Source organism: Chelon labrosus, assembly GCF_963514085.1.
Source record: "Chelon labrosus genome assembly, chromosome: 19".
Classification (NCBI taxonomy): Eukaryota; Metazoa; Chordata; class Actinopteri; order Mugiliformes; family Mugilidae; genus Chelon; species Chelon labrosus.
In genome coordinates, this window is record NC_140352.1 from 16,558,163 (window position 1) to 16,580,260 (window position 22,098).

At 41.3% G+C, this 22,098-nt stretch overlaps 1 protein-coding gene across 1 annotated transcript; it reads left to right on the plus strand.

The window, feature by feature from the left end:
• The first annotated feature begins 608 nt into the window (after positions 1-608).
• On the plus strand, positions 609-19,335 carry vstm4b (V-set and transmembrane domain containing 4b). The gene is made up of 8 exons (XM_084568051.1): positions 609-709; positions 3,081-3,488; positions 13,193-13,246; positions 13,458-13,565; positions 13,697-13,730; positions 13,838-13,962; positions 15,026-15,090; positions 15,697-19,335. Exons 1-8 carry the CDS (start codon positions 658-660, stop codon positions 15,820-15,822), a joined length of 972 nt encoding a protein of 323 aa, XP_084424177.1. The 5' UTR covers positions 609-657; the 3' UTR covers positions 15,823-19,335.
• The last annotated feature ends 2,763 nt before the right edge of the window (positions 19,336-22,098 follow it).

Sequence of the window (22,098 nt, forward strand, 5' to 3'; positions counted from 1 at the left end):
AAAGATTCACTGTGGGATCTTGTTACACAACAAATACAAAAATGATGGAAGCTGGACACAGACACAGTTTTAGGATGATGAACAGCCAGTTAAGTGCTTGACAAATCTTTCATGTCATTGTATCGGCTACAGAGAGTCCCACACACAAACATAGACACCAACCCACACTGCCCCCCCCCCCCCCCCCCCTTGTCACCGTGTGTGTGTTCCAAAACAAAAGCCCTGACTGAGGTCTGAGCCGGCCACCCTCCACAGCTGGAAGTGTGATTTTCTCGGCGTCAGTCTCAACAACACACCCCTCCCCGCCCTCCATCCTGCACAGGAAATTGCATTTCCCACTCCCTCGCCTGAACCAGAGTTGGGGTGCATGTGTGTGTGTGTCCCCTCGCATATGCTCACCTGTCTATTTCTGTTTGCTCTGCGTTTGTGTGTGGGGGCGCACGTCAGCCCACCAAATGTGCTGTGACAGTGAGAGGGGAGGGACGGAGGGAGGTTCTGAGTAGAAACAGACCGGCCAATGTTTCATATTACACTCCTCAGCTGGGGGAGGAAAAAAAAGAGAAGAAGACGAAAAGGAGGAGGAGGAGGAGGAAACCTGGGGCTTCATTTCTTCAGAGGCATTTAACTGGGAGTTTATGGAGGCTGCAGTCGTGGAAAATGAAGATCTCCTCTGTGGTCTTCGCTCTCCTGGCCCAAGCACTGCTCGAAGGTAGGAGAAGTTTATTTTGCTTCATACCAAAGTGGATGTGGCGGATGGAAAAAAGTTTTCCACTATTTTTTAGAGTAAATGTGTAGAAAACATCTGGGAGGATGTTGGGTTGATGGGTGAGGAGGTGGAGAAAAACATCTTAGGGAGTATAGGAAGGTTTGAGGACTGAAATGTATTTATTTGAATCTTTTTACACAAGACTGCAGGTTGTGTTGGCCAGAAAATAAGTTTATCAAGGCGGCATATGCTTGCTCAGATGAGGAGGAACTCCAAGGTGAAAATTGGTGGCTTTCCTATGAATGTTTGAAAGTAAACTAGAGCTTGCAGATTCACCTCCACAGTAATTTATGGCACTTTAAGTCATTCCAATCAACCTTCAAACTATATTTTGCTCTGTTTTATACTGTCATTTAAGACCAAAGATAAAAAGAAGCAGAGGTTTTAATTAATTTTAATTGCTCAAAACATCTGTCTTGTGTGCAACAGTGTAGTAAAGTGACATATACGTAACTTCCAAGGATGGAAAAGCAGATGTATTGTTTGTCGTCATGCAGCGCACGCAGAAACGAAGCTTGTTTCTTGATATTCATTCCATGTACTGTCATCACAACTATCAAAAACAACGAGGCTGTCAGCATGAGAGGGAATGCTGAGCGACAGCCAACTCATAGTGAGACATTTAACCGTGTGGATTTCAGATAGGACTTAGGGCATTCACTTGTTACACCAATTGCTGTTATTTCACAGTGCCTTGGTTATCAGGTCAGTTAGTCATCTTTAAACCATTAGCCTGTGTACAACGTCACTGTGAAATTTGGGGTCAAATTAGAAGTGGAATGAAAACAGCTTGAACAGTCTGTTTTGGTTTTTGGTGCAAATCATGAGAGCAGTGCTCTCTATCATCTTGGGAAAAAACTGGACTGAAAACTCTCCCTGTTGCTTGCTAAGTATTTTGTTCTAACAATCCACTGTCTGCAGCGCTTTCAAAGCTAGCAAGCAGTTTGAGTCATGCCATGTTTGTGAGGAAAATATAATATATGCTTTAAGGAGCTATTGTTGAACATAGCCAGAAGTCCGGCAAGATGAATTGTACTGAGTTGTTCAAAAACTGTAAAAGTAATCACTTGCTCAAAGCATCTAACTTGCGTGACAGCAAAAAGCTTACGTGTTGTACAAAGTGTGGATTATGAAAGGCTGGAAAAGCAGATGTGTTATTCATTGGATCACATGCAAAAATAAAGTTTGTTCAGCAATTTTTCAGTCATTTACACTGACTGTTGTTCTCACAGAGGTCAGGTGATTGGCATATGTAGTCCGCGGCTCTACCGCAGTCGGTAGAGCATGAGACTCTTAATAGCAGGGTCGTGGGTTCGAGCCCCACGCTGGGCGCAACTCTTTTTTAAAAAGGAAAAAAAATAATAATAATAATTGACATAGACGTAAGAGGTGAGTCAGGAAATTGTGTTCACAGAAGTTGATCCGAGACTGTAACTTTGCTAGCTTAAATCTTCTCTATATTCTCGGCTGAAAAGCCTCTGACCAAAGCCACAAAGTAGGCTAAAAACTAGCCTTCTAACTCCTCAGGCGGCCCCAGATGGGTGGCCGCTCACTGCTTTAAGTGTGATTCCTACTGTTTTGAGTCATAATGGATGGGATAATCATAAAGTACGTCTTCCCAGGGCATAATGAATTATAAATGGAGTGACTCTCCAGTCTAGCATTTTCAGACCTAGCCAGTTTGGTGAAGACATGATCTTCTCTCTCTGGTCATTTCTCTAGAATGAAGAATAGTATTTCTATTAAACTTTATAAGTTTCCATGGTTGCTAATGTTAGTATTGCCAATATTGGTAATATTACTAACCCTAATATTAGTTTCAAATATTGATCGTAATAGTAAGGCTAACTTCGTAGAATGGGGTAAATCTTAATGTTTACGTTAAACTTTAAAGATGCATTTTTTTGAATTCCTCAGGTAACTTTAGTAGAAAACCTCATCAGAACAAAGAAGATAAACCGCTCTAGACTAGCTTCTGTACTCAATTTTACTAGACCACCACTAGACTTACAGTGTAGTCAACCATCTGCAATGGAAACGCAGCAAAACAGCTGAATGTGCTTAAACAGATCCCTCAACTCTGTCATAACCAAAGGACTGCTCTAACCAACAAGCGCTCAGAACAACAAAAGAGGAACATGGCTTCAAAGTTTTCTTTACTTTTTCTGTTTACAATCCACTGTGAGATAAATAAAGAATTATCTTATCTTATGAGGAATATATGAGGTATAATAGAGATAGTCAATCATACAAGCAAATTCTGACTTCTTGACTGTTTTTTAAACTGACCTGTAACTGTAACTTGTTTCCACAGATCTGTGTTTGGCCATCAATGTCACTATAACTCCTTCCCCCTTCACGGTGGCCCAAGAGGGTCAAAACATCACACTCACGTGCATCGTGTCCCAGCGACGCCGCAACACCGCTTTACCGGTGGTTAAATGGACCTTTCTGCCAGCGGGCGCCGACAGGCCGGAGGATGAGCTCCTCATCGCCCGCGTCAACATGAGGAAGGCCCGTTTCTATGGTAACTACACAAAGAGTTTCCCGTGGCCCAAGCTGAAGCTGACGGTGGTGAAGCAGGGGAAGATCTTCGACCTGCTCGTCCTGAACGTGTCAGAGGGAGACCGGGGGCTCTACATGTGCCGGGTGCAGGAGTTTAAAAAGCACCAGGACCGCTGGAAGGCCTCGTCCAACTGCACGGCCGCTACGGAGCTCCGAGGTGAGGAGCTGATTTATTATCTTGTTTTTCCCTGTCTTTTTCTTTTGCTAGGAGAGGTTTAGAGGCCAAGACCACCGGAGTAAAGTCCCAAGAGTGTGTTCACACTGAAGTAGTGCAAGTGACAACATACACATCTATGTCAGTGTAGGACCAGTTCCAAGATTTAACTCCTCAGAATTTCTGGATATGCTCAGTAGTTGTCATTTCTAATAGTGAGGTGCTTTGCCTAACTGGATCAAACCAACAACTCTTACAGATACAAAACTAGTATCTAGGAATTTGGCAGTATATATTCAAACACCATGTAGTACAACTGAACACACAACTAATCTGACAAACATTACCAGAAACAGTCTTATTTGCTTAAGTAACAGCACTGGCGCATTACGTCGAAAGCTAACCAGGAATGATTCATTAGACATCAGTCACTGTATACAGTAAAATCTAGGAAGTTATTATTAGACGCTGGGTTTGTAGTTGTCTGCTGACATCTCCTTTTTAGTCCTTGATTTAAAGTTCTTCAGGAACTACGACATAGCCAGAAGTTTCTTTGCAGTTATTTTTCAGCCCTCGAAAGCATTTGGGAAAACTGAGTCACTTAAGGTTTCAGCTGCATATTGGGTTGTCTGAAATGCAAATAGGCTAGCAATAAGTCCAAATCAACTTAATTTCAAAAGTTCAGTTTAAATTCTTATTATAATCAAAAAAGTAAAACTCTGTGCTTATTATGTCCATTAAAATTGATTATCCTCGACTTACCTGTAAATTGATGCAATCTGAGTTCATCTCATTGCATTAAATTCTACGACTTAATCGTATGACACCGAACGTTGTGGCATTTCTGGTCCAGGCTTGCTGTGACGAATGAGATGAACTACACACTCTCGTCTACACTTACTCACAGTTGGTTCAAAGAAACACAAGTGGCCTCATAGATTATAGTCCTTGAGGATTCCTAAGTAGTGCACCTTTGATAAGAGTCTAAAATGCTTCAGAAAAAGTTCTGTTACTGACATATATCAGCCACAAATAATCCTTGGGTTCATAGTGGGAACTTGTTGGTTTCCCTCATAGACACCATCTGCAGCACATTTCTCACAAAATGATGTCAGTGCGCTTTATGGTGTAGGTCGGAGACTTGACAACTATTTCTCCACCCACAACAGAAGCGATGACAAATGCAGTTTTGATAATAGTATGACCACAAAGAGCAGATACCAGGTTTGTCTGCAGAGATATCTCTGCCAACAGAAGAAAACTGGAGACATTATGTGTCTCCAGTAGCTGCAGTTTGACTTACCACAACTGGATGATGTAATTCATCTGGCTGAAGAGGCTGATGCAGCTTCAGTGAGCAAAAGGCACCAACCTGCTTTTGATTTTGGAAGGGGAAATGTCATTGGTTAGGAACAAGCCTGGAGATAAAAGGATCCTCAATCTCAATAAGTAGCGGCTCTGGCTGCAAAAACTATCTTGGAGAAGAAGCAGAGAGAGTGAGGTTTCAATGCCACCGGGGACGTTCACACAGTGGAATGGATGACACATTCAGCGGCACCACACACTGCGCACAAATCCCTTCACTTTCATAAAACGATTGTTAATAGCCTTTTTCATTGATTCTTGTTTCCAACTTTGGCACTAATCGTCAACACCTCTGTCACCAATCCACACATGGCGCATATGCAGAGGAGTATGATAACAGTGGCAGATTTAAAACTCTAAATTCTGAGTAAATGGGGCTAAATGAGTCCAGGGAGTCAGAGGAAAGCATGCTTCACATGTGTAGCCAGTGATATGGCATATTTTGACTGTTGCTTGAAGATTTTATTGGCTGTCCCTAGCCAGCTAATTAAGATAATGTCAACGCCATAAGTTGGATTGAAACGCTAACCCTGGATGTCTCCATCCTAGTACTTAAGTAGGATTGGGAACAATGGAAACTCTGACTGTTTCTAACAATATAAACCTGTTTAGCTTAGCTTACTTGGCATCTTTTTGCTTTATTGCTAAGTATAACTTATTGAGTCTGACATCTGTTGCTATCTAGGGTATTAATTGCATAGGTTGAATACAAATTTACATCATGGCTACCTGGCAAACAGAGCATAAACACCATACACACATTTCATACTTTCACTTGAGTTTTGACAGTTGAGATGACAATTGAATGTGAATGTGAATAAATCCAAAACGTAACAAAACTGCTATGACTAATTTTCCTAAGGTATGTTTGTATGTGGGACAGGTTAGCTAAATGCAAGCTACTGTGCCCTGTATCCACACTTAAGCGTCAACAGGACGCTGTGAAATGGACTTGAAGAGACATTAATAGGGCACTGATGCTTAAGAGTGGTTTATCTAAAGAGTCAGTGGATCATAACAGTTGAAGGTCGCAAGATGAAGACACTTCATCTTCAGATTTATTACCGTAGCGCTGTCTTCCTCCCCACATTTCGCTCACCACATTTTCCATGGAAGCGTTCCTACTGGCTGCGACTTTTGGGGTGTCGAGACCAGCCAAGTCTGGGCCCAAGCAGACACGCAGTCCCTACCAAGAGCTGTTGACATTGGCCTTGACGTGGAGTTTCCCTCCCAAAAGTGGAGCAGACAGAGAGTCCGGAGAGACTCAGCAGAAAGGGAACAAGAGACAGTTGTGCCGAGGAAGGTAAAGCCTGAAAGTTTGTCTGCAGTGACAGTCAAGCGGGCAGCTGGCTAGCGTCTGGCTCTTAACCTTTGGTGGTCTAGGATGTGGGCAGCTATTTTCATCCTAGGAAGCGGCCGTCCAGTATGGTTTTAAATAATGATATAAAATAAACCTACTGCTACAATTTTAAATGAATACTGCAATTACAACATGAGCAGAAATATAGTGCCGGTAGGAAATACAACTATGTCCACTGAGACAAGACAAGAATAGGAGAATAACTCACTTGTTTAACATATTGTAGGGGACCACACCTCCAAAGAATACTGTGTAGTCTAATCTTGGTCAAACTGAATTCTCCACATGCATGTGTTTGGTTCTATTGTCTGTACATGCACTCTTATTGTCTAGTATCCCATCCCTCGGGCAGGATCAGGACTAATTTTAAATTTTCAATTACATTTTCTCTGATTCATTGGCATAAGGCTGGAAGAACACCACAGTGGCACAAACAGTTAAACCACATCCACTGTGAAGACAATGTTCAGCATTTCTTTTGCATTTTGGCCTGAACCAGGATTTCAGATTCTTGCTGTTGCAGCTACTTACTCATGTTCTTCTTCCTCCAACTCTATGCTCTGACACACTTTGGAATGCCAGGCAGCGGGATTCTATCCCTTTAGGGCAAAACAGATTGACCAAACTTTGCACCAATTTAACACAAAAAAAAAACAATGGGTATTTGTTTGTGTCTTGACTTGTCCATTAAGTTGTTTTAAGAAATAATTCCAGTCCAATTGTCTCTTTTAAAAACTAAACCAAATAATGACCATTAAATAAACTGATATTCTGGCAAACCATCTTTGGCGTCTTTGGAGCACATCTACGTTAGGTAACTGGTTGATACAAAGCATCAAGAACATAGGAAAGCTGCCCTGTTTCTGCAAAGTGGACCGGGCAGGTACTGGAATGTCTTCCTAGCATCCATGCCATGCGTTGACAGCTATGATAAACATCAGCTACACATTTGTAGTCTTGAAACCCCCCATGGGACCATTGCTCATGGCCCCCTCTTGAGATGACAAACAGCACATCACCAAGACTTTGCATGCACGTACAATTTGTGTGGGTTTCTGTGACATCAAACTAATGGAATTCTTGAGTCGGGATAACATCAGGTGGCCAGGTGTTTCTACAATCTGCCTCTCTCACACACACACATACACCCCTCATTACTCCACTTACTACTGCTATAATAAACACATCCAGAGAGGTCAGTTGGTTTGGTAGAAAAGCAAAGGGCCGCGCAAAGAATGGATAAAGCCTCCCCTTGGCATAAACAAACTGAACCATAGGTATTTCTAAAACACATGTGGGCAGTTGCGCGCTACCAAGGGTGTTCCTGAGAGGAACATGGCACACGGATGTGGCATGGGTTTAAGTATAGTAAAACGTCCATGAGGAAAAATGAAAATCCAAACCACAAGCATCTCTTTAGAGATTTTTTCTGTAAGAAAAGGGGGAAATATGACTGAGAAGCCAACAAAACAGGCCTATGTTTATGTCCATAAAGGGGACACAGTGAACTAGATGCTGATAGAGCAAAGACACAACAGGAAGTCGAGAGTGGATTATTCAAAGCTTTGTTGAGACACACAATGTGGCTGTGTACTTGCAGCCATTATAATACAGTGAATTAAAGCAGTGCCTGATTTAGTCACAGACGATCCTTATTGAGCACAGTTTAAGTCTGTGTATAGATGTTTACAGTGTTGGGTTTGTAAGGGCACAGAAAAGCCACAAATATAAAATACAGTCTCCAACTGAACACAGCTCTGTGCTTCTGATGGACAAAAAAGATGAATGTTTCCACTGTGCTCCGACGTCGTCCTCATCCTTTCAAAAGCTGCACTAAAAAGAAGACATTTTTCGAGATGAGGATAAAAGACAGTTTCATGGCACACAGCACACCAGATTCATCCAGTTTCTAATCATTCCAGCCTGTACAGCTGCTACATTGACAGAGCTACACAGAACCTGATGCAAAGACACCACATAAACGTCACAGACGTTATCAAGATTTACGCTGCGAATAATTTACCGAGAAGAAAGGGCGGGCCTTCATATTAAATCATCCGCCCACATGTGTTATAGGAGCAGCCGGAGAGAGTCTGTTTTGAATATCTCACACACAAAGCGCTGGGCCCACAGCAAGGCAGCGTTTGTGTATAAATTACTGCTGTTTTACCGCAGACACTTTCGTATATTTGATTCTCATGAGAAATAGTGACAATCAGGAGAGGGAAAAAATACAATGAGCCTAATTACAATGCTGGTGTTATCATATAAAATATGCCTTTCACACAAGCTTAGCAAAAACAACTAACTGTACAATTTAGATTTCTATCCGGTTGCTAAAACACCAATAAATCATCCTTCTGCATCTATTTTAGTTTAACTCCAAACAAAGGCTATAGATCTTTGATGGAGCATAATCAATTCCCAATGGGGAGGTTCCAGACCAACTTTCCGCCACCAAAAAAATAAATAAAAATTCTTCAGCAACACAAACTACACAGTAAATTGGACTTTAGCCATCATTGCCTCGGCAACTGAGATTTGATCTGTGAAGAGCATTACTCAGATAAATTACTTACGGAGTTACCTCTCCGAGAAGTCAGAGGTATGCAGTGTGTCGTCTGCAGCTCTTCATCTAACTGCTCACTGTGGTTGCTAATTCTAATCTACAATAATATAACTTCAAAACATTATAAGAGAGGTATGACAACCATTAACTGATCCCCTGTGGGAGAAATTCAGACATCAGTAGCTGGACAGGAGACTTTTTACACTAAAATCCGTGACCAAAATTAGATCATGGATGTAATTTTTACAGTGCAGATGATACATTTGGAAACCGATGACATGAGAAAATCAGTAAAAAAACAGGTTTGATGTGTTTTTAATCTAAATATTCTGGTGTTGATACACGCATCTGGCATTTGTCATAAACCTAATAGCTGAAAAATTAAAGGAGTTGGGATTATTTTAAAAGTGGTCTGTGCTGACTCTGTGCAGCCAGTGAGGTACACTATATTACCAAAAGTATTCGCTCACCTGCCTTTACTCATTCTATGAACTGAAGTGCCATCCCATTCCTAACTCATAGAATTCAATATGATGTCGGTCCACCTTTTGCAGCTATTACAGCTTCAACTCTTCTGGGAAGACTGTCCACAAGGTTGAGGAGAGTGTTTATAGGAATTTTTGACCATTCTTCCAAAAGCGCATTGGTGAGGTCACACACTGATGTTGGTCGAGAAGGCCTGGCTCTCAGTCTCCGCTCTAATTCATCCCAAAGGTGTTCTATCGGGTTCAGGTCAGGACTCTGTGCAGGCCAGTCAAGTTCATCCACACCAGACTCTGTCATCCACGTCTTTATGGACCTTGCTTTGTGCACTGGTGCACAGTCATGTTGGAAGAGGAAGGGGCCCGCTCCAAACTGTTCCCACAAGGTTGGGAGCATGGAATTGTCCAAAATGTTTTGGTATCCTGAAGCATTCAATGTTCCTTTCACTGGAACTAAGGGGCCAAGCCCAGCTCCTGAAAAACAACCCCATACCATAATTCCTCCTCCACCAAATTTCACAGTTGGCACAATGCAATCTGAAATGTACCGTTCTCCTGGCAACCTCCAAACCCAGACTCGTCCATCAGATTGCCAGATGGAAAAGCGTGATTCATCACTCCAGAGAACGCGTCTCCACTGCTCTAGAGGCCAGTGGCGGCGTGCTTTACACCATTGCATCCGACGCCTTGCATTGCACTTGGTGATGTGTGGCTTGGCTGCAGCTGCTCGGCCATGGAAACCCATTCCATGAAGCTCTCTGCGTACTGTACTTGGGCTAATCTGAAGGTCACATGAAGTTTGTAGCTCTGTAGCAATTGACTGTGCAGAAAGTCGGCGACCTCTTTGCACTATGCGCTTCAGCATCCGCTGACCCCTCTCCGTCACTTTACGTGGCCTACCACTTCGTGGCTGAGTTGCTGTTTTTCCCAAACGCTTCCATTTTGTTATAATAGAGCTGACAGTTGACTGTGGAATATTTAGGAGCGAGGAAATTTCACGACTGGATTTGTTGCACAAGTGGCATCCTATGACAGTTCCACGCTGGAATTCACTGAGCTCCTGAGAGCGGCCCATTCTTTCACAAATGTCTTGTTTCACAGTCTGCATGCCTGAGTGCTTGAATTTATACACCTGGGGCCAGGCCAAGTGATTAGAACACCTGATTCTGATCATTTGAATGGGTGAGCGAATACTTTTGGTAATATAGTGTATCTACAAACACACATCCACGGTCAATGACAGACCAGATAAATCTGAGCAATCTAAACTAATGCCCTCATGATGTTATGGAAAGACCAATCGTGAAGTTGGCTCTGTGACTGATATATTTTTAATCAAGGGTTCAGACTGAAGGAAAGATTAGGCATAGGCTTGAGTCCTAAATCATTTAACCTGTTAACCTACTTGAAGACTTAGGTAATGATAATTTGATCTTCCCTTTAAAAATGACGATGGGCAGTATCTACAAACAGCAGAATGTAGGTCACATATGGTCAGTTAATGGTTTCACAGATGGGGACTGAATCCAAAGGTAATGTCCCAACAGTCCGAGGATCATTGTTCTCAGCTGTTCAACCCATTGTCTGAAAAATGCAGCTGAGCTTATTGCACTTCCAAGAAAAGTTACCTTATAGACGGTTGATATCAAGGCTCTTACTTGAATTTATTCTTAGTTTTCTTAAGAGATGGAGTCTTTGCAGTAAACATCCCATATTTTCATGTGATGTTTGACAGCTTCTAATTCTCACCAAGGTTGTCCCACTCCGCTTTATGGCACTGCCTATAAACCAACTACCATTTTTTTTCTTGTTATAATTTGTGATAGGTTGTGTTTTTCAGCGTTTATCCACTTCTTTAAAGGTTTTAAGAAATTCCCTCGTAAACCTGCAGAACTGACCTGCAGACGTTGTAGTTCCGAGGCATGCTTGCAGGCTTGCTTGCTGGTTTGTCAGTCCGCCAGTCCGCCTGTGGGAAAGTCTCCAGGAGGCGTGGTGGCGAGCCTGCCCGTCGTCAGCTGCTGGCGGTTTCGGGGTATTTCAAGATGCACTGGTGGGTGTCACTTCACGAGCTTCCTGCCACCAGCTCAGCGAGAGTACAGTGGTGTTAAGGCTCCTGTGGTCAGATGGGGTGGAGAAGTGACTGAGTGTGTGGGACGAGATTTCACGTTGAGTATGGGAAACATATTTTCTCATTATTTTTGACCCAGAAAGAACATAGCTGGGATTCTCATTCCACAGAATTCACAGGCCTTCGCTTGCCCATTAGTGTTTTTTGGGGGTGATATAACATCTGAATGTACCCTGGCATGTTGAGTAATACAGTTATTAAGGTAGTGAAAAGATAAAAAGAATAATGAAGTCCTACATTCACTTTGCTTTTGGATTGTGGCAGTGCCTCTATACAGTAATGCTAAGCAAAATCATGCTAAACAGGTAATGTTGAGAAATTAGCATTTTTAGCATCATTAAACAGTTATCAAATATCAAATATGTAAAATAAAATGCTTATCTAAGATCCCCTGTAAAGGCTAGATCCAACATGAGCTGGTTATTAGAAAAAGTTAACCAGAGTCTGAGTTTCTGACCAGCTCATGAAGCTAACATGAATTAGCTTGCCTACTATATCTGGTAAAATCTGCCAGCAACAGTCAAATCAACCAAATTATTGGACACTTATTTTGCCTTTTAAGCTCACCAAGTTAACTGACAAGTAGGTTGTTACCTTTTATTTCTGTCATTTGTGGTTCTTAACCATTTTTTTCTGAAAATGCAGCTGAACTACGCGTATCTTAGCTGCAAAGCTAACATCGCTAACAAGAGACTGCAACATTTCAGAGAGAGAGTCAAGCTGTGTTTTTGGAACGGACTGAGCGGCCGAAGCTGCCTGTCGACGTTTAGCCAAGGAGCAATCTTTTTTTGCAGGTCTTATGTGATGCTAGTTTGTTATAGTACTATTGTGAAAATCCAAAATGTATTTTTTTTTTTTTTTTACATCCGTCTTTTAACTTTAAAAACCACACATGCACACCGAGCGGACATCAACAAACCAGTGACAAAGAGGGCCGACTGGGGCATTGCTTCATGTTGACTGTGTCTAGACCAAAAAATTGTTCTTTAACACACAACAAACACTACAGCAAATGGCCACTAGCAATGTTCTGCACTTACTTGAGAGGAAACAGTTCTCCAAAGCAGCAGCTGTCAAGCGTCTGTTCAAAATGAGAAATCTTCATAGCTATGACTGCAAATTTTCAAACTGTTGTACACAGCAGTGATCTGTTGTCCTCTGTTAACCCTTAACCCTCAACATGTTAAAACGTCATAAAGCTGCCCAAGAGGGAACCGACAAGTGCCAACAGTGCAAGACACATCAAAAAATATAAGACCGCAGCCTGTCCGCCGACCGTCGGCTTGGTGCGTCAGCCCTAATAAATATATAACCCCTATAGCAGCTGCTGTGTCAGCTTTTTCACCTACTGTCATAGCATTTTTTTTCAGGCTCAAGAATGACCAGCAGATCAGTTGAACTAGGATCCATGCTGGAATCCAAATTAGTGCAACATTTAAATTTTTACGCTGGTTAGAAAACGTCAAACAGCTCATGGGACAGTTTTGGCCGTTTCTACCCTAACAGTTAAGACCAGCATATGAGTGTGAAGCTTAAAAGTTTATGATGATGCATGAGTCCAAACCTAATGTTTGCACTAATATCGTAGTTAACGAGATATTCATCCTTTTTTGCAAAGGTTAAACCCAGTGGATGGTGAATCAGAGAAACAATAAGGCAGGGAGGAGGCCGACTTAAGCTCCTTGTCTTCCTACAATTAGGTTTATTTAAACTTCAGCCGGTGTGTAATCAGGCAGCAGGGAAACCACAATGATGACTACGGGCTTCACGTGTTCCTCTTCTCTCTTTCTTTTTTCTCTGTAGTGCATGTTCTACCGCCCACCGAGGCCAAAGAAAGCCTGTGGAGCTTGTTTGAAGGTAAGCTGTGATATTTTTAGAGCGTCTGAGTTTATGTGTGTGTGTCTGTGGTAGCCCAAAATAGCCCAACCCTAAGGCTTAAACTACAGTGCCTTAAAATAGCTCAGCAAAACATGTACGACACTTTTTTTCCCTTCAGATGTTTACATACTGTAGTAGACATAAGGCTCATGTACTGATGGACAGATGTGTGTGTGTCCATGTGTTCCAGATGTGTACCTGTGTGCGGTGCTGATCTGCTCCGTGGGTCTGCTGTGCATGTGCATGTTCACCGTGACGGTAACCTGCCAGTACATACAGAGGAAGCAGAGGCTAAAAGGTCAGCAGCAACGTCAAGATCAGTCTCCGCTGACCTTTGACTCCCACCTTCTCGTGTCTGCATTTTGTTCCTTCTCCTTCAACCATCTGTTTCTCTAACTAAAATCTAAAATATGTGTGAATTCTCTGCAGATAATTACCTCTTGGTCAAAAGCCCTCAAAACAGGTAAGATTTTACTCCGCCACAGTTTCACCTTTCAAAATACATCCCCAAACGCTAACATGCTGTGACGGGCTCAGATTGAATTTCCACTGATATGGTTCCCCCTCCAGTTCGGGAGAGACGGTCACTAGCGTGGCCAGTGTGTCTCCTGCTTTACCTAAGAAGGAGAGGAGGTACAGGAAGAAAAGGAGCAGAGACTACCAAGAAGAGATACCACCAGAGATACCAGCAAAAGGTAAGGCTGTGGTGCATTCATGTGTACTGAAACATGTTGGAAAAGTTCCCCTTTAGGCTTTTTAACACTCAGAGCTATTCTTTACTTTACCAAATGTTTATCATAGCCACATTCGGTATCTTTTTTTTTTTTTTTGTCCCAGCAGGGCTTCGCCTGTCTGATCTGATAATTTACACTATAACCTACTTTATTAATATATTGGACCCAAAAATACACAAAAATCTTCAAATCCGAATTGAAAAAAAATATACTATTTATTACAAGAAACCCCACAAACTACATACAACTATTTCCCATAAAAACATGTATATTTAGAGGCATTTCCTACCTTGTCAGCTGCAATTCTTCAGAACAAAATTATGTGCAAAATTATACAGAGAGCTACGCTGGTGTTTTGTATTCCTAGAGCTCCAAATAGTGCAAATTTAACATAAGAGGTAAAATGGTATAGTCATTACATAGAGTAGTATCAGCAAATAGTTTTGTACTATCAAGTTAAAAACTGGGAGAAAGTTTCAAGTTGCACTTTCGAGCGAAGTTGACAGCGATGCTTCAGTTGACCTAGATTTGTGTTACGGCGTTTTGTAAACGTCTGTGATCTGACTAGCGTAATCATAGGTTAAGACCACTAGACATGAGATTTGCTCATCTAATTTACAGTAGTAAAGTTTCTTTCCCTAAATAAGTCAACTGTTCTTTTCATCTGAAAGCTATTAACCCAAAACCTTGTGCTGAAAGACGCTAAAATGCTGTAAAGCTCGGGGGGATTCCAAAGTAGGATTGGCTTTGTGGGTTCTTTACCAGAAACACCTCCTCTTCCATTATATCTGAGTAGTTATTTGAGTAAAAATTTAAATGAATCCAGCTCCAGGATGTAAAGTTGGTTACTGGTTTCACTCGAGATAGAATTTTAAATCTTAAAACCAGTAAGGTCCTTCAAATACTTCCCGCTACTGAACTATCTACATATATAGACACTATGTGGAGGGAATGACTGTCAGGTTTGTGTTTTGTTGCTCATACATCCTATTTGTAACCCATAGCTTTCGTTTTGTCCCTGCAGCTCCCATTGGGGACAAAACACGTAAACCCAAACTTTTAAAGCCACAACCAAGGAAAGTAATCTTGGTGAGTACCATCAACATATTTTAACATTTCCTCCGTTGCTTTCATTGATTTCAGTAACCATTTTGCCTTTTTTCATTAATGGATGCAAAACTTATTTATACATGTCTGACTTTTCTTGAAGTGCTCATGCATTGGTACCCTCGGACTGAATCTTATCATGCTAAGCATATATCTTTTTATAATTGCTTATTGCACATATATTGGAAATTATCACCCAACATGTGACAGAAATGTCTGTAAGCTCAAGTGGCATATATACTTCCATAAAATATGCTCCCTAAGGCAGTCTTAATTTTATGACAATCACTGATTATGTGGCAACTTGGCATTTTAATGGCACAAGATGCTGTAACGGGTAATTGCATTTTTGGCAACCTCAGCCCAGAACTCCTGGAAGATGGCGTCCTCTCACTTTAACCAAACCCAACGATTTACCCAAACATTCTACAGCAGCACCTTCCAGCCCTGTAATTAGCTTAATGGAGTTTTGCATAAACTTTTTTTTCCCAGCCTTTCGTTTCTCACCACTGTCTCCCTCTCCTCCGTCATTATTTTCATTCACTTCTTACTCCCTTTTTTCCCCTTTCTCCATCTCCACATCTCCAGCCAAAGATAGTGGAGGAGAACCTGACCTACGCAGAGCTGGATCTGGTGAAGCCAATCCCGGAGACCAAGGCGTCACGTAGCGGCACAGTGTACGCTCAGATACTGTTTGAGGAGCAGCAGCTATGAGAAAAACGCATACACGCATTAGTAACTGTGCCTTATGTTAAAAAAAAAAATAAGTATTGTCTATTTATAGTCTGTATTGTTTTGTATTCAGATATTTTGTGAAGAAAAACTGTTAAATCTCAAAATTATGACAAAGTTGTACATAGGATTTTATATGAACTTTGATATAACTTACATTTATACAACCAACATGCATGATTTTGATTGATTTTTGTGTAGCAATAGAAGACTTTTGTGCTGATTTAGACCAGATTTGTCCAATGTCAGAATCAGATGGAAAATTCGAGGTTTGGACTTGCAGGCTTGGTCTGAGCCTCCCCGTTCATATCAAACATACTTCCTGTGGTCTTTGCAACCTGATGTCAGCAGGGTAAATTCCTGTGGTGTGTGGTTATCAAGGCCAGTGATGGTCAAGTTTGCTTTTGGCGTGAGGGGAAGTGAAATGTCTTGCTGATATAACAAAATAACGCTGCTTTTTGTGATTTTACAGAAATAATTAAACATTTTGGGAAATATCCTTTCCAGCCTTCTTGCTGAGTGTTAGATAAGGTTAATGCTGCTCTCTGCAATCAACAACAATATGAAGGATGGCAATATTATCCAAGCCGAAAATTCAGTAGTTGTTGTTCCACAGATGTAATTCCCATCCATGGACACAATAAGATTTTCCGTGTCTGGCATAACCAGGACTCACTGTTTACACAAAAAGTTTTCCTACCCTATTGGCTGCAGAGCCATGAGCACAGGAATCTCATCACACTTTCTGCCTGTGCCTCCATCCCCAATGCCTTTTCTTTTTCTTCCATTTGATGTAACTCCTCATCAGCGTTTTTTGGTTGGATTAAACAAAGCAGACTGAGAAATCCTCGTGAAGTCCACAAGCATAGTAGGCCGGTGATTAGGTCAGTCGACAAGTATCCCTAGAGGGAAATCCTTAATGCATCTAGTAAAATGGCCATTCCACTCAACTAACTTCTCAGACTGAAAACAAATATTTCAAATGATTCATGTAAAAGTCTTATTTTATTGGAAAGCTCCAGTTAGCTTACGAATGATGCACTAATATAGGCTACATTGTTTTGTGGGACTCATCGTTTCTCCAGATTTCTACAACGGAGATTGCAAAGTTTGAATGATCCACAGAGTCAGAATAGCCATATATCCAATTGAAATAAACCAGAATTATCCTTTAAGCAAGGAGTTAGAGCCATTAGCTTAGCGTGAAGAGGAGAATCAGGCGAAAACAGCTAGCTTGCCTTGAGTTAGCTAGCTGGCTCACCTGGCCATGGGAAATAACATGTGATAACTGTTGCTGACAAATGTTTGCTACAAAAAAAGTAAAGCAACCGCTAACTTGATTACTGTGCTTTGATGTTTTGATATGAGTTTTAAATTTTGGAGGAAACAGATTAGCGGTTTTCCCCTCTGTCCGCTCTTTGGGACTTTCCTAAGCTAAGCTAACTCCCTACTTATCAGCACGAGGGGGGTGTCAGTGTTTTTTATCTAAGCTATTTCCCAAACTGGGTGCCACGGTGGTGTAGTGGTTATCACTTGCGGTTAATGGTTTAAAGTTTATATGTTCTCTGGGTGTTATGGCTTCCTCATCACACTCCCATGACGTGTTTGTAAGATGTCCAGAGTCCTTGCCCCCCATGCCCCCCCCAACCTCCGTAAGGAAGCTGATGGCTATTTCCCAAACTGTTGAACTATACCTTCAAATTCATGAATACAAATTATTCCATATGCTGGCATTTTGTTCAGCTGACACAATTTTGTGTCAGTTGTGTCATTTGTGTCTCATACAAACATACTTCCTGTGATAGCCTTATGTCTCTGATATTTCATTAGCTGCCGGTTAAACTCACTTCCACAGTGAATGTTGGGGAACCCAATCTGATATTAACAGATTTATGAAGGAGGGACCCAGTAAATGACATACATCCTTTGTACTGAATGTGAACCATTATCAAATGTGATTTACTTCTAGTGTATTCCCAGCATTATCTGCTCCACAGCATCTGTGTTTGGTCTGATTTTGTGTCAAGCTGCAGTTTATAATGACCTCAGCTCCACGGAGTTGATACTAAACCAGCAATTAGCCCCCAGACCTCCCCCACAAGCAAGTATGTGAGACCATACGAGCCCTTTTATCTGGTGCCAGCATCAACTTAACAGCCTGTTAGCAACACATACACACTTACATATACATATACAAATGTACACACAAGGGTGTTACACGAAAGCAGTTGCAAGCTCAAACACAAAGGCACATACTGTCAATCCAAAAAAAAGCTGCAAACAATTGTGACACCTGATCTATGGACAGGAACTGACTGAGAGCTGTGTTTGGGCCGTTTCACATTAATGTCAGACACAGTTTACTTTGAATCTCGAGCTGATTTTTGCCGATGGAGATAAGAACTTGGGAGGCCACACTGGCCATAATCCCACATACATTCTCTACGGTCTCCTTGCTTTCTCACTTTCCACAAACCTGAGTGTGAAAGTGCTTTGGACTCGTTTTCCATTTAATGATACTCTGGACTCGGGTACGGAAAAGCAAAGGAGAGTGCTTTTTTTAACAGTGAACTTGAAACCCAGACACAAAGGCACCGGATCCCTTCCTTCCCCCAAATACGTCCACTATCTTATGTGGAGCTAAGCATGCAGATGGAGGACTAGTCCCCCTTTTTGCTGCTCACTTGCTGAAGCACCTCTGAACTTCAGCCCAAAGTGGCGTTCTGCCACGTTTCCAGTCATCAAACGTTAGCAAAACCAGCTATTAATGTGTTAACCAGTAGTTTGAGATGGTAATTAAAGCCATTTGATAACAGTGATTGGACTCATCTGTAAAACATTTAAAGATAAACTTGTATGTGGTATTTGCGTTAGAGTTGTGTGACCACTTTGTGAAAAAATATGTAAAAACTATAATTAGCTAGATTAGATATATATACTGGCACTTTCAAGTTACAAAGGCATGTCTGATAGTATCAAGGAAGTCAAGCTGTATGATTGTACACACAATCAGCTACAACACGGCTACACATATTTCCATCAGTCTATGCAAATGTACATCAAATTTTCCTTTGTTTTGTATATTGTATATTATATGACAATGTAAACCACTGTTGACCTCTGCATTTGTTAGCAGATCCAATTTTCCACTGTTGTTCTTCAATGTTTGTTTCTGTTGCACGGTTGTGTATTATCCCTTCATGAAATGAACTGACTGAAAGTGACCTTAAAGTGGTGGGTAGAAGTGTCTTAAAAATGCCCTTAGACTGTGAAATGTAAAGTTTCTTCCAAACCACATTGTCCTTAATGGGAGTCGGCTAACTCGAACCATGTGTGCGAATCGTGGCTCCGGGCCCTCTCCCTCTCTCTCCTCTCCCCCTCTCTCTGCCCACCACTGACCTCTGCCTTCATCAGCATTCCAGTATTTCTGCTTGTGTTGATTTTGTACATTTCAGCTGCACTGTGTGTATCAATAAGATGAATAAATATTATGGAGGATGTGAGGGGCGTGTTGCAAAAGTGTGTTAGACATGGTAGCAGTTTGGGTGGTGAAGCTGATTGGTCAATGTCCTAGAAAACTATTGGCTGGATTTTCCTGACGTTATGTTTAACTATTTAAACCTGAATGTGTTGCCAGCAGCTCGTTTGCTCAAACGCACTTTGGTTTACCGTAATTATGTGGCAATTTGCGCAACTGGAAAATAATCCAACGGTTTCTGAAAACTGAGACGTTGCGCTTTACAGCCAGTTTGGTGTCATTGCGGTAATTTCACTTTTGCCTCTCCAGGAAGGTTATACACTCTTATAACGTGCAGTAAATTGTAAAATAAGGTATTCTAGAAAAATGGGCAAAAGCACTTATTCGCATTTAATTTTCTGACCTTTTTATAGTCAAAATAAGAAAAGCTCGAGTGGACATTTTGAGGCTTAGGTGTTATAGGGTTAACATTCATGGTCCCCAGCAGGTGAATCTTACTGACTTTGTTGATCATCATTAGATCAAAATTTCAGTTTGAGCAATACTGTCTTTCTTTTTTTTTTTTTTTTCACCTAAAACCTACAAACTTAATAACAAAGTACAGGCTCTGTTATATTTTGTGTTAAGAACACCTTTATTAACATGCTGGCATGCTAATCTAAAACGGACATTATATCCACGTCAAACATTTTTGGCTTTGTCACTGTAAGCATATTAGCATGCTAATGTTAGCATTTAGCTCAAAGTATTATCAGCATGGATATAATCTTGTCATACCCTTATTACCCAGAAATATATCATGTGGAAGTCATTTTGAATGGCAAACATCAGACAGCGTTCCTGTATAGACATGTTACAAAGGACATTTGTGGTTCTTTTGGCAGACATAAGTCATCTGGTTTTATTTAATTTAACTGGCCTCAATATGGTTTTCTTGACCAAAAAGGCTCTTATACTATGGTGGCTTTTAAAATGGCTTGGCCTCTGAAATGCTATATGTCCTATTAAAGATCCTTCAGCTGCTGTGCATATTCTGACCAATGATAGGACTGAACTCCACGGTAAGGGATCTTAGAAAACTGTGGTCGTCAAGTTTCCACATTTTACATAATGCATTTAGTGTTAGGTATCAGTAAAAGTAGCACTGTGGATAAAAGCTCAGATTTTTGCCTCCCTGTTGGCATAAAAAGTAGACTTGCGAGGGGTGCAGCTGTTAGCAGCCGGGATGGGTGTCAGCCCCTCTTGTGGCGGTGAAAGAGCTGTAATGAGAGAGGGGGAGATTAAATGTTAAGTTTAGTCAATTTGCAGCCGCCAAATTATTTTTGAAAAGGAAAAGAGAGGACGTTCACTGTGTACGAGAGAGTCTTATAAAAATGTCTCACCCACAAAGAAAACACATGAGTTGACAACACGATAAGTCAGTAGATGACTTGGTTTGGAGGGATGTGGTCCAGTGACAATAAAATATAATAAGTAAGCAAAATAAATATTAGACTGTTGAAGCAGGTGGGATTGTTGAAAAGGGAAAGAGAAGAAGGTATGAAGGGGGATTAGAAATAATAGAAAAAAAGAGGTAAAAGAAGTTCCTTTTTTTCTTTAGGAAACTAAGGCAGATTCCAAACTAAGGGACAAAGTTATGCTTCTTTTGCTTCTTGTCTGAGAACAAACCAGCGGGCGTTGTAGACGCTCCCCTAAAAAGAAACAACTGATGTCACCAGTAAAACAGCCAAAACAAAACCTATTGTTAAAGCTCAAACTGTTGTGTGTGTCTGCGCTCGTTCTGTCCTCTGCATGCCATTATCTCTCCATAGACATACAATGCATAGTAAACACACAGTCTACAACCATAATATCCTGTGTGGTTATTGTCGTGCACTGGCCTCAGGACAAAAACAAAGAATAATGAAAGACTTCGGCTAACGGAAATCACAGGAAGGAGGAATTAGTTTAAAGCTGCAAAGCATAAGCATCATCCAGTCTCCAGTATGGTCAGTCAGTGTTGGAAGATCTCTTCTCTAAGTACAAGACATAAGGGCCTTGAACCAGGGCCGCTGGGATGGTGCCCACGGGCCTCCGAAGCCAAAGGGCTTCCAGTTGATGGATTTACAAGAAAACACACAGGAATACTCTGGCAGAGTGTAGGACTCCTATGGAGCAGCAAACCTCTGCCTCAAAAGAAGCAGTTAACTGTCCCGTGGGTTACAAATTAACCCCGATTTCTCAGTGTCCTCCAAGTCCAGTCAGTTTAAAAATACACACTGTGTTATTCTGCTCATAAATTTGGAAGGAGACTGCTTGTGTTCTAAGTTCCTACGGGGTGACTAAGAAGGAAAACATCAGGCAAAAAGGCTTTAACTGCTCATGCTCACAAAGTAGTTCTCAAAATGGGAAGGAGAGAAAGTTATATGCTTACAGTTGGGTCCATATATATTTGGACACTGACACATGTTTTGTTATTTTAGCTGTTTACCAAAACATATTCAAGATATAGATATATAAAGTGCAGACTCTCAGCTTCAGTTTGAGGGTATTCACATCCAGTTGGAAAGCCAAAACCTTCCAGTAGGGTTTAGGAATTACAGCTCTTTAATATGTAGCCACCTTTTTTTCAAGGGCCCAAAAGACAATTAAAGGTAGCAGGTAAATGATCTGGAGACCAACATGCGATCAGATCTCAGTGGTAGTGAAACAGACCATCCTTAGGCTGAAAAAAACAAGAAATCCATCAGAGAGATTGCAGAAATGTTAGGAGAGGCCAAATCAACAGTTTGGTACATTCT

What these genes read in the sequence shown, in the direction of transcription:
- vstm4b (XM_084568051.1), top strand. Translation starts at nt 658, where the DNA reads ATGAAGATCTCCTCTGTGGTCTTCGCTCTCCTGGCCCAAGCACTGCTC. An exon ending in GTCAAAAGCCCTCAAAACAG is followed by an intron (nt 13,731 to 13,837) that starts GTAAGATTTTAC and finishes TTCCCCCTCCAG; the next exon opens with TTCGGGAGAGACGGTCACTA. An exon ending in AACCAAGGAAAGTAATCTTG is followed by an intron (nt 15,091 to 15,696) that starts GTGAGTACCATC and finishes CCACATCTCCAG; the next exon opens with CCAAAGATAGTGGAGGAGAA.